Source organism: Nannospalax galili, unplaced genomic scaffold (assembly GCF_000622305.1).
Source record: "Nannospalax galili isolate Female #2095 unplaced genomic scaffold, S.galili_v1.0 scaffold127, whole genome shotgun sequence".
NCBI classification, from domain to species: Eukaryota; Metazoa; Chordata; class Mammalia; order Rodentia; family Spalacidae; genus Nannospalax; species Nannospalax galili.
In genome coordinates this window covers 1387972-1401103 of record NW_008360326.1, presented here as the reverse complement: position 1 = coordinate 1401103, position 13132 = coordinate 1387972, and the positions used below count along the sequence as shown (strand labels likewise).

Genomic DNA, 13132 nt, shown 5'->3' with positions numbered 1-13132 from the left:
GGGAGGCAGTAGGGCATTCTGAAGTGATTAATAAAAACATCAACATGCTTCATTGAAGAACCAGAAAACGAAAATTAAGCTTTACCCATGAAAGGGGTTTGCCAGCACTTAGGAACTTGGCTGCCTGTTCATGAGTGGTGCTGAATGAAAACCCAGTTCTGTACATGGTAATTGACAGACAACATGATGGAACAAAAGACATCAAATATTTTCTTTTGAGGATAATGGCTACTAAGGGAGAGTTTAAGGTTAGAGTTCTTTTTCCATGGTCTTTACTACTTAGTCATCCAGAGCTTAAAGGCCATCCATGAACAAGTAGTTGTAAGTTGCTTATCAGAAGAAATGTCTAAGTCCATCACTTTGTCCTCATCATCAGCCAGAGTCATCAATGGGGACCTGCCTAGGCTGGTTCACATCTTTTATATGTTATCATAGGTGTTACTGAGTAAGAACTTTCTTAGTTAGGCTCAAACTGAGCACTAGTCACTGAATTCTGATGGGCAGGGAGGGTACAGATGTAGTACTACCGTCAAAGGCCTGGTCCTGTACAGATATTGTCACCCCTGCCATTTGCAATGGGGTATTCATTAGGGGAGAAATTCATCCTATGATTTCCTCTAGGTGATATTCTAGGAATGTGCTACAATAGCCTGTGTGTAACTCCCAAACTCAACCAGTGCCAGTCTCCAGTGCTAGCCAAAGAACCATCAAGATGGAAGGCAATATCATACATATCCATGCTGTGGTCTACCTAACCCAGGATTTCCTCTTGCACTGTCAAATCCCATAAACACCACAGTCATAACAGGTGGTACCTAGGAAACATCACAATGGATGCCACATTGATTGGATCACATGCATTGGATGGTCCTGACTATGCTGCCACTAGTTTATCACTGTCAAGACTCAAAACCTTCACAGAACCATCAGCAGCAAAAAAAAGGCAAGGATGACATCTTTTTTGAACTTGGGATACAATCAAGTTGCTCCTACATTTGTGCTAATGCCCTCCAAGAGTGTGAGAGGGGCTGTAATTGGGACCAGACAAGAGCTTACAAAACTACTCCATCAAGTTGTGTTCAGCATTTTGGAACTGGGACTACAGTGACAACAGGAGATAGGAATCTCCTTATGGAGAGGGGCCTCTTCCAAGTGCTTCCCTACTCTGTGACATGAATAATGATTAACCTACAGTCAAGCCACCTTCAGGCTTTGGTTCTTCATAATACCAGGCTTGCTGATATTTTTCTTTGACTTACTAGCTTTTTTCATGATTTTATTTCTTTTCTTTTTCTTTTTTCTTTTCTTTTTTTTTTTACTTTAAGGCATCAGTACTAACCACTGAGTGTTGAGAGAATATTTCTTTTTTGTCTGTTCATTTGTGCTTGTGCTTGGGTTTGGTTTTGGTTTTTTTGTGACATGGTCTCCCGGTAGCTCCAGCTGGCCTGGAACTCATTATGTGTTCCAAGCTGGCTTCAGTCTCACAGAGATCTGCCTGCCTCTGGCTCCCATATGCTGGGACTAAAGGCATGTGTCACTATACACAGCCAAGAGAATATTTCTTAACTTTTCTCTTCTCCAGGGCTTGCTCCAAAAAGTATTATGGTTCCCCCAAGGCTCTAAGGTAAGCCGTGACCTCTGAGTCATCTGTGGAAACATTTTTTTGCTTGTTTTCTTCCCTCAGACTCTGCCAGTGTCGCTCACCGATATACTATTTGGCTTCAAATACTTCTCCAGAACTCGTATTCACACTTCCTGCTCCAATTCCTTTCCCTCCAGATTCCCAAACTTCCCTTTGGCCAGACATTCTTTCTGCCTTTCAAAAACCTCCACAAAAGAGGTGTGGTTTCTTCACAACACGAGTGACTAAGTCATCAGGTGCTTTAGTGTGGGTTGCTTTGGAAGTGCTTGGGGAAGCCATGCTGGGCTCTACAGTCGTGAGACCCCAGCCAACACCAAGCTCTGATTTCAGACAATTCACTGCCAAATTCCCCCTTTTTATAAGGCAACAAACACACTGTATTGGAGTGCACCTTAATGACCTTGTAACTTAATTAGTTTTTTAAAGTCTGTCTCCGAATAAGGTCCCAATGAAAATACAAGTGGTCAGAACTTCATCATGTGAATTTAGGGGGAGGAAGACCTTTCAGCTTATACCAGTGTTCATAGCAGATACTCAAAAATAGTCAAAGGGTAACCTGAATTTACTGTGTATCGATAAATAGCAAATCGTGAGGGGAGCTTGGCATAGAAGCTACAACTCCAGGTGTGTATATGGACAGTCAGGAAAGGAGAGAAAGTTGTGATGCAGGATTGCCAGCATCAGGGCAAAGCTGGCACACAGCACATTCTCAAAAGCAGGACAGCTAAGGAAGGCAATGACAGGCCCACTGTAAAAGCACAGTGTCTGGAACAGACGTGCTTAGTAACACGGAGGCTTCATGAATAAAGAGTGCATTTCTGTCTTCAGGCAACAGTCCCAAACTCAATGACCTAGGTCAGTGGTCAAGTTCTATTCATCGTGGTGCTTTAGAGTCCAAGCTTTTCCAAGACATTTTCATCATCTCTACGGTAAATGCTGGATGTCATCCACGTCTGCATTTCTGGTGATGGGAATGAATGAACAAGAGACACTGGAGGAGGCATGCTATTGAACGAAGTTGCCACTCCAGAGCTCAGACATATCACTTCTCACATTCTGCTGATGAGAACTATTTCTACTGCTGTACCAAACTCTAAGGGGGATAGTAAAAGCAGTGCAGTCTACTGAAGCAGGATGGGAATTACTATAGAAAAAGAGATTGATCCATGCAGACAGCTAGTAGAGTTGTCTCACCAGCCCCCTTAAAAATCCCAGTGTGAGGAGGATTCGTAGAAATGAAGCCAGCGTTGCCTTCCGAACAGATTACAGTGCTACTGGGGAGAAAAGCATCAATGAAAATTTGTGAAAGTGATCATAAAATACTAATTTACATAGAGAAGAGCTAAAGCAGAACCATGATGAGGAAGAAAAACCACTAGAGTAGCCAGAATGGGGGAGACCTGTTATGCCGCCTCATCCTGTGGGCCTGTCTCACTTTCACACAGAGAGGACAAGGCCAGAAGTGGCGATTTCACACAGAAAATATCACCTTATTTACATACTAATTATATAATATGATAATACACTCCATAATTGTCTACCAATTAGTTTAATGATACTTTAATTTAATGCCTAGCAAAGCCACGGTTATAACGTTTATTTCCTGTGGTAACTCTTTGTCTTTTTTCCTGCTGGACTTTCAATTAAACTTTCCTCCTATTTCATTTTTTGACATCATACTTCAAGAGAAATAGTTTGTTTTCAAATATAAGACCGGCAGAAAAGAACATACTACTGAGTAAGCAAAGAGGAAATATTAAAGCAACCGTAAAAGAAACATGTAATAAAAAGCTGCCAAAAGTAACACATTTTATCTGTCAAAAAGAAAGAGCCATGGTGGTGGCAGAGGCAGGCAGATCTTTGTGAGATGGAGGTACTTGGTCTACATGTTGAGTTCCAGGCAAGCAGGGGCTACTGGGAGACCTTGCCCACCTGCCCCCTGCCAAAAGAGTCACTGGGTATGGTGAACACACCTTTAACCCCAGCACTGAGAAGGTAGAGGGAGGTGGATCTCTGTGAGATCAAGGCCAGCCTGGTCTACATAGTGAGTTCAAGGCTACAGGGAGACCCTGTCATAAAAACAAAACAAAAAAACCCGAAAGAGCCAGAAAACAGGTTTTCTAAAAATGCACACAGGCCGGTGAGATGGCTCAGTGAGTAAAAACACTTACACAAGCCTGAAGACCTGAGTTTTGATCCCTTGGAACCTACATGGTGGAAGGAGAAAATCAACTTCCTACCAGTTGTTCACTGACCTCTATATATGTGTCATGGCACATGTGGGCCCACATGCATATGTATACAGACAAATAAATGTAATAAAAATAAAAATTCACAATATAGTTACAACTGAAGTACGAAATCAAAAAAAGGATAACACATTTTCAAATTATTGAGTAGTGTATTTAAATGACTGAAAACTCACTGAAAGACCTCAGTGACTGCTAACATGGAGGGGGATGGAACAAATTTGTTATTGTACATGGAACAACCATACTGTACTGACAGGATCTCAGGGAACTGGTAGGGAGGCAGAGCGAAACAACAACATGAGGAGGAGAACAGGTATTGTCTTCAAATGCTAAAAATTCCCCTAGTGTATGATTTAAACCTTTCATCCCTAGATATTTACCCAAGAAAAGAAAGAAAATTCGTACAAGAAAAAGAGATGAGTCTCAAATAACTGTCCAGAGTGAAAGCCTGATACAAATGAGTATATAAAACTCTAGAAAATATAAACTAACCCATAGTGACAGGAAGCAGACTTATGGTTGTTGGGACAGGAAAGGCAGGAGGGAAGGGACACCAAGGGGCAGGAAAGCACTTTGGGGCATGATAGACACTCACTGTATTCTGGCGATGACCTATTTCTGGGTGTACACATATGTTAAGACTTACCAAAGTCCCCAAGAGCATACAGTTTATTATGTGGTATTATACTTCACAAAAGTTAAAATCTGAAGGAAATATTTTAGAGAAAACAATAAAGCATTTTTAAAAATCTGTTAATGCTCTAATTATGTTTCCTCTAAATGATTTACCCTCTAAATAAGAGCCAGAACCACACTTTGCTGAACTATCTGAGTCAATTAAGTTGTAACTTTAAGCAATTTTAATTAGTTCAAAATTAAAACCCACATTTGAGACAGAAGAGATTTTCTTTTTTAAAAATATTTTATTATTTTTATGTGTATGAGTGTATTGCCTGCATGTCTGTAAGTGCACCTGTATCATGCAATGCTCATGGAGTCAGAAGAGGGCGTTGGATCCCCTGGAACTGGAGTTACAGACAGACAATTGTTAGCTGCCATGTGGGTGGGGGGAATTGAACCCGGATCCTCTGCAAGAGCATCCTCTTAAGCGCTGAGCCATCTCTTCAGTCCCCCACAGAGAAAGATTTTCATTTCCAAAGGAAAATAATCTTCCAATTTATGATTTTGGTGGCCTAAATTGAAAACTCAGTTATTTAGAGAAGACAAAAATCAGAGCAGAGTTATACCCTAATTAGAATTCCATACTGTGTTTACTTCACACTGCTCTCCTAAACCGAAATGGGTTAATCATTTGGGTTCACAATATTTGTGTTATTTTGCATCAAACGTTGCCTGGATAAAAAAAAAAAATAGGCAGATTAACTTAATGTTTAAATTGGTAAAGCATCAGGAATCTTTCACAATGTTATATAAACTGACAGAAATATTAATACTTTGCAAAAGAGGCTAAGTTATCAAAATATCTTTAAGATGAACTACACAGAAATTACAGAAATTATGGCTCACAGATAACTAACAAAGACGTTGCAGTTACATTTGAATTCCAACTGAACCTCAACATAAATGAATGTTCTCTAGTTTTCAAAAAAATGAGTAATACAAGTTGAAAAGTCTCCAAAACACTGTGAGAAGTTTCAAAGTATTATGGAAAAACTGTGTTCCTAAATACTACATTATGTTGTAAGTATTGCACGATGCTTTGAAAATATGCAAAAATCTTTCATTCTATGTATATGACATTTGTAGATTTTTTTTTTTTTTTTGGTCTTTTTTGAGACAGGGTCTCCCTGTAGCCCCAGCTGTCCTGGAACTCACTATGTAGACCAGGCTGGCCTTGAACTCACAGGGATCTGCCTGCCTCTGCCTCCCGAGTGTGTGGGGGATTAAAGGTGTGTGCCACCACGCCCAGCAACATTTGTATATTTATGAAGTACTTTTAAAGATAAACTCTGATGTCATAGGGCTGCTGACTCCAACTTTTTTGCATGAACCAAATTACTCAGTAGACAAATCTTGGTTTATTTTCTGTAACAGAACAGCTGACATGGAGCTACATGAGGAAAACACTGCAAAATATTAGTTGCTGGGTTTGGAAAAGAATCCATGTGCCTTAAAGGTATTGTGATGCCATGTAAAACTCAAACTGTACCTTACTAAACTGCTCTTGTCATGATGAGAGACTTTTAGAATTTGGATCCTAAAGGCTTCAGCAAGAAACAGAATTCAAATCGTTTTTATAATCAGAAGATTTTGGGGGAAGACGTGTTTACAAGGGCTATTAAGGCCCACAAGAATTAGAAATCAAAAAATTTTGTCACAGGACTGGAGAGATGGCTCAGTGGTTAAGAGCACTGGCTGTTCTGGCAGAGGCCCTGGGTTCAATTCTGTGCACTTACATGGTGTTTCACAATGGTAACTGCAATTCTAGTTCCAGGGGATCCAACACCCTTTTCTGGCTCTTGTGGATATTGCATGAGGTGGGTACATTTACCATTATGGAGGCAGGCAAAGTGTTCATACACATAAAATTAAAAATAAATAAATAAAGATTTGTCACTCTGGGACCACCATTACTGGGAAGGAGATCTTGAGGGCTGGAGCCTGCTGGGAGAACAAGCTGGTGGAAGTTCTAATCTATGTGATATCCTCAGCTTTTTCTTTTTATTATTATCTCTCACCCCACCCTATCCCTAGAGATAAATTAAATTTGATTTGAATTCTATCTAGGGGTAAATTAACAACTGAAAAAGAGTTCCTTTTTTGAAAAAAAAAAGCTGGATTCCACACTCAAAGTCCTTAAACAGAGGCTAACAGCATGGCTCCTCTTTGGAAATAAAAGCATAGCTTCCAGGACATGTGGGGAGACAAGCTCTGAAAGAGAGCTTTGAAGGCAGTCATGGGAAAGGCTCAGCCGTAGTTGCCTCTGGGAAGCCTCTGGGAAGCTGCCTTCAAGTCTCATTATCACCACTGGGTGTCACTCCAGGCAGCCCCTTTGCAGCCTTCCAGTCAAGGTTAAAATACTGTTAAGGAAGCACTCAGCTGAACAAACCAAGGGAAAATGATGCAGGGAACAAAAAAGTGTCTCTCTCAACACATATCAGGAGTTAGAACAGAGGAAAGGAAGCACCGCAAATGGAGTGGAGCTAGAGCTTCAAAGCTGGAGCTTTTGGACACTGGGGCCACCCCACTTCCTAAAGCAAGATCATAGATAGACAAAAGACCCAGCTAGACTGCTGACAGCATGCTGTGAATATTTTTAAGGATTTTGATCAGTTCTAGAAAGATCATGGCCTGTTACAGCAAAGGTCACACACCTGTTTCCTTGCAGTATCTGCAGCACGCATGACTCCACAGGAAGACCTGTGTGCTTACATCAGTCTGCACTGGTTTTGAGCCTGGGTTTCACATCACACTGCCTTGGCCACCTGTTTGCCATTCTTTGCCTTATTACCCCAATCCCATTTTATTTGACCCCTTACTTCTTTTTTTCATTTAGACGCTTTCTCTCCATCTCTCCATGATCCATGATATAGCCTGGGACCAGTGAGATTAAGAAACAGCAGGAAGACAGTAAGTTAGGCACCTTTTGTCTACTTCTTTCCTGACACCTTTCATAGGGTTTCACAGCAGGCCTTATCAGTGTGATTGTCTTCCGTCACCCAGACCGTCCTCTTTTCTCACCTACAGCATCAGTATCAGTTCTTATTACTGTAATTATTTTTCCCGATGCCCAGGGAAGCTTATCACTTTCCTTATGAAGGTTTCTTTCTAAAAAATTAATTAATTAATTAATTAAGTGTATGAATGTTGTACCTGCATGTATGTGAGTGTACCTTGGGCATGCAATACCCACAAAGGTTAGAAAAAGGTGTTGGATCTCATGGAGTTGAAGTTACAGATGGTTATTAATCCCCACGTGAGTGCTGGAAACTGAGCCTGGGTCTTATGTAAGAGCAGCCAGTGCTCTTAACTGCTGAGCCATCTTTTTTGCCCCAAGGTTTTCTGCTTTTATGAAAAAAGAAGAAAGACATTTTCTCCTTATTATAAAAGCAACATATCTAGTTTTATAAGATCTCAAAAATACTTTAAAAAAAATTTCCTGGTAGTTTCTGACTTAATATTAAGCAGTTAGAGTGGCATTGTATGTTTTAGTTTTCCTTTCATTTGTGTGTATCATAGAGTTATTATTGAAAAGATTTCATTGCATTAATTCACTATAATTTTCTCCACTGGTGAACATACATTTCATTGCTTATGTATGACAAATGTATTTGTTACCTATTGCTATGTGAATGACGATTATAAAAAGTAGTGATTTTATTTATTTATTTATTTATTTATTTATTTATTTATTTATTTATTTATTTATTGGTCTTTTTGAGACAGCGTCTCCTTGTAGCCCCAGCTGGCCTGGAACGTGCTGTGTAGACCAGGCTGGCTTTGAACTCACAGAGACCTGGCTGCCTCTCTGCCACCCTAGTGCTGGGATTAAAGGCATGAGCCATCACACCTGCCATTTTTTAATATTTTATTTATTGTTTTTATTTTATGTGTATGTGTGTAACGTCTACATGTATGTAAGTGCACCTATGTTGTGCAATGCCCAAGGTCAGAAGAATGCATTGGATTCCCTTGGAACTGGAGTTACAGACAGTTGTTAGCTGCCATGTGGGTGCTGGGAATTGAACCTAAGTCCTCTGGAAGAGCAGCCAGTGCTCTTAATTGCTGAGCCATCTCTCCAGTCCCAAAATAGTGATTTTCTAAAATGTCTGTCCTGTGCTAATAAAATTGTCATAGCTAATGAAAGAATATATTAAATTCATCTAAAAATGATTCACTGTAAATTTTGGGAATGCTATATTTTTGTCTTTATTTTTAAATTCAGTTGCCTATGTCCTTAGTTTATTACTATTAATTAGACACAAAGATTAACTATGGCACCTCTATTACAACAGTCTATTATTAATGTAAAACTTTATTTAAAGCATAATATCCATGGTCATTTTTAAGCATCTGATTCAACCTTCCTAATTACTCATGAGAAGTTTAAAGTATGTGATTGTAAAAGAAAAAAATAACCCTGAAAATGATTTAAATATTAAAAAAAAATCTTTCAGTTTTTTAAAAAAGTCAATCTTTCAAAACAAATTGCAACATAAAATAAAATTGGACATAAAATCATGCTGCCAACAACTGGAAAAAAAAATCAACAACACACAGAAATAAAAACTTCCCAACCTAGCACTGCCTGTCTCGGGAGGTAGAAATCATCTCCGACATAGTTCTGGTGAAGTGGTCCAGCTACCCAGTAGTTATTTCCATTTGACTGGATGAATTAGACTCCTTTGCAAAGCCTTTGGGAGTTACATCATTTTAATGAGAAAAGAGTACTCCTGTTAAAAAGCAAAAGGCGTAGATTAGGGCTTTATAAGTGCTGATTAAAAAAATAAAGTAACTTAAAATATAAACAAAATGCTTATTAAATGAAAACTGGCTAGCTTTCATGGCATAATTTAAAGCTCTTATCAAATATTTTCTCCCTGGTTGCTGGCATCCTGTCAATCCTACACAAACTGCACACATTCTACACACATAGGCGGCTCATGGGGCACTTTACTCCTCTCTGCACCTCCACTTAGTGAGTAGCATTTTTGCAAGCTGTTTTCAGGGGAAACAGAAGAGAAAGATTTCATGAAAGAAAAAAAGAATTAAATCAAGATAAGAAACAAAAGGAAACATATTTATCTCCATCCAACCTGTCTATAGAAGACCATGAAACTTATAAACATATTACAGGCTGCTAAGGCTGAAAGGTCCAAAGTCACCCAGCCAAAGGCTTCCCCTAGCAGGAGTGAAAGATATCAACAACCGGATAAAGGCCCTGAAAAACAGCTCACTGACACCTAAACGTGACCTTTGAGGTCAAGAAGTCATTTCTTATCATGGATTCCCCTCCCTCTATAGACAAGGAATTTGATGACTTGGATTACTGCCTATAACATGTTTATTAGTCTTAAAGAAATCTATTTTTGAGCTGGGCATGTTGGCACACACCTTTAGTCCCAGCACTCGTGAGGCAAAGGCAGGTGGATCTTTGTTAATTCAAGGCCAGCCTGGTCTACGTAGCAAGTTCCAGGCCAGCTAGGACCATAGGGAGATCTTGTCTCAAAAAGACCAAAAAAAAAAAAAAAAAAAAAATCTAATTTTTCACTTAGAAAACAAAAACTTCCCCTTAAAACTTATCCCTTAAATTGTTTTAATTTCAATCCTAAATGAGTGGGTCTGATAAATGATCTTTGCACCTAACCAACCTTCTCCTTTTCTAATCTTCAACTCAAAAGAAATCAATCTAATTCAATTCTATAACTGCTCACATTCCCCATTATCTCCTTCCCATAGTAAAACATCTAAATAACAGCTCCTGCACAAAAGTATGTGCTCTTTTTTCTTATTGAGATTTTAAGTTGTCAGAAATGCTGGGAAAATCTGGTCACCATGGCAATTGCAAGAAGCAAGGCATGGTCCTACATGAAGATTGGCTGTCTCAGCCACATCCATGTCATGATACAAGTACTAAGTTTTCTAACAAGTTGCTGATATAAAACAAAACCCACTACTACATTAAAATATTTAAAAACAGAAACAAAGAAGCAAGGATGCCTCGTGCATGTTGTTGCAGCTTGGGAGCCAGGCTTTGAAACGAAATCAGGAGGTGCTAAAAGTAATACAAGGAGAAATGGTTCCTTTTGAAATTACTTTTTCAAAAACTTTGGGGTATAATTTGTATACCATTAAACTTACCCATTTTAGATGTACAACTCTACCTTTTAAAAACTTTATGTAGTTACCACCACAATCTAGTTTTAGAATATTATTTCCATCACTCCAATAAGATTCCTCTGTGCATTAATTAATTCCTGTTCTGAACTCTGGTCTCTCTCTCTCTCTCTCTCTCTCTCTCTCTCTCTTTTTCTGAAACCCAAGGGCAATTCCAACAAACATAGTTATGAAGTGTAGTGAGGAAAAACCCACACTATCAAACTACTTATTCTTCAGAATTCTTAAAAAAAGCATAATGAAATCTTGGACACTAGATGTGACTGTGGAATTATACCAGTCAATGAAGCCTTTACAATTTAATTACCTCTGAGTTAGAGATAACAGAGTTGGAAAAGATTTTGGCCATGAAAGAATACTGTAGCAAGCTGTTAACTAAGAAAATGTCTTCATATTCAAAATTTTTTAAGGCTTTCAGAAAAAGAGTAAACTAAGCATTCCTATAAAAGTCAGTCAAATTTTATATTTTTGCTTATGAGACATTAGAGACTTTTCCAGTTATATCTGTATGGGACCGAACTATAAAACTTTCTTCTGAAATGTAAAGTGGGCTACCCCAAAAGTTCTCACAGATATATTATTCTAATGTATTTTGAGTACAGTAAATATATCAAATTATCATATTTTTGGTTGACAAAATACTTTTCTAACCGCTTATTTCCTACCTCCAGAATCTACATATTTCCAGAAACCTCTCACTGTAGGTTTATCTCACTTGCATCCTGATTTCCAGGTACCCTGCCCCCTGGAAGGAGCACTTCCCAGAAGTTTACTATTTTACAAGGAGCCCTTTTATATCTGAAAGAAAAAAACTGTTTTGTCAAGGCATGATGAGAAATTCCAAAAAATCTCTAACCCAGACTGTTCTAAATTTGGGGCAATCTATGGCACTCCTTCAACTCTGAATGTTGGTCACAGATTCCTCAAGAGTTATTTCACACCAGTTAGAGGAAATTGATATTTTCTGTGGGTTTGGTTTTTGTTTTTTAGTTCCTTACACCAATAAAAACAAATGTTAGTTTTCTGTCTTTAATGTGCTGGAGATTTTATAGAGCATAGAGTTCAAATTATCCTTGTGTCAGTTACTGAAGGTGGAACTTTTGGAGAAAACAATTACCTTATAGAAATAAAAGTATTCTGCTAGTAGCTTTAATATGTTCTCAAAGCAAAGGCGACCTCTCACCTAACCTGAGGAAGCAGTTCTGTTGGTTTGAACGCTGTGCTTCTGACTTTGGAGCCCTTCAAAAGCGGCTGTGCTGCGTATGTCTGAAAAAAGGCCCGATGTGATAAATTGCTGAATGTCCAGGAGACGTCCGGGGATCCCGTTCCACCCTCTGAGTGTAGAGAGGAAGACAGGAGAATCTTAAATGAAACTTTGTGCATTCTTGGAGCAAAAATCACTTGAAATATGAAAAAATCTGGCGGAGGGAGAGGGAGGGTGATGGAATTTCGCGATGACACTAAGGTCTGCAAAAGGAAAATGCCAGATAAACTTAGAGGGCCTGGAGGAAGGAAGGCGAGACTGAAGGGTCTTTCTGCCCACCTCCGCCCCTGTCTTCCAGAGTCCACCCAGCTCTCTGCTTGGGGTGTAGTGGCACAAGTGAACGTGGCACAGACAAGAAGGTTTGTCTCCTTCCTCGGCCACTTCCACTTTCCGCTTCTCAAACTGTTCACGCCGTTCCTTCCGATGGAAACCCGCACGTTGTTCCCAGGAAAGGAAATTTTTGTCGCATGTTTTAGAAAAGAAACTGTTGCTTTTTCTCCACTGAAACTCCTGTGCATTTCCAGACTTCTGCGGAGCGCGCGCACAACTCCCCGGGCTTCGCAGAAGCGCGGGCAAGGACCACTTGGGCCATTGGCTCCTCTTTCCCAGACGGCTGTCCCCGGACCTGGCAGGTACCGCTTGGAGGGGCAGGGGTCTGAGCAGGATGTGGTGGAGGCAAAGAAAGGGGGTCCCAAGTCGGTGCCCAGGAGAAGCTTCCCCTCCCCGGGGCTGCAAAAGTCAAGTCTGGATTCCAACAACCACAAGGTGATGGCTACTTTATGGTATTTTCCCTCCCCACAAAACACACTCCTGTAAGCACAGACTTTTCTCAGAGGTGACGCAATGTTCTCAAACACCCCCAATTTTTTTTTAAAAAAGGAAGGGGGGTAAGCTTTGCCAACCCAGGCTCCATTCAGCTCCAGCCCCTCCTTTCCCTCGGTCTACCCAGACTTTACGGCTTCCCGTCCCTACCTCCCATCCTACTGCAAAAAGTTTGACGACCGCAAAGGAAACCAAAAGGCAAAAAAAAAAAAAAAAAAGTTCCCTAGTCCCAGTCCTGGCGGGAGATCAGCATCTCTTTTGTTCAGGGAGAACCCACAGTTCCCCGTGACGTCA

At 39.9% G+C, this 13132-nt stretch overlaps 1 protein-coding gene and 1 pseudogene across 3 annotated transcripts; both read right to left on the bottom strand.

Annotated features, from left to right (window-relative positions):
• Positions 1-275: 275 nt before the first annotated feature.
• Positions 276-7259, bottom strand: LOC115068908 (annotated as a pseudogene).
• Positions 7260-8888: 1629 nt separating this feature from the next.
• On the bottom strand, positions 8889-12975 carry LOC115068917. Of its 3 annotated transcripts, XM_029560065.1 has the most exons (3): positions 12296-12975; positions 11941-12086; positions 8889-9308 (listed from the first exon to the last, which is right to left on the bottom strand). In XM_029560065.1, the coding sequence occupies exons 1-3, from the start codon at positions 12532-12534 to the stop codon at positions 9289-9291; spliced, it is 405 nt and encodes a 134-aa protein (XP_029415925.1). In that variant the 5' UTR covers positions 12535-12975; the 3' UTR covers positions 8889-9288. The 3 variants fall into 3 exon arrangements, with proteins under 3 accessions (XP_029415925.1, XP_029415924.1, XP_029415923.1); XM_029560064.1 differs by having other exon boundaries at positions 11936-12975; XM_029560063.1 differs by having other exon boundaries at positions 11941-12975.
• Positions 12976-13132: the final 157 nt, after the last annotated feature.

What these genes read in the sequence shown, in the direction of transcription:
- LOC115068917 (XM_029560064.1), bottom strand. Translation starts at nt 12,534, where the DNA reads ATGCACAGGAGTTTCAGTGGAGAAAAAGCAACAGTTTCTTTTCTAAAA. An exon ending in GAACTGCTTCCTCAGGTTAG is followed by an intron (nt 9,309 to 11,935) that starts GTGAGAGGTCGC and finishes GCTTTTTAACAG; the next exon opens with GAGTACTCTTTTCTCATTAA.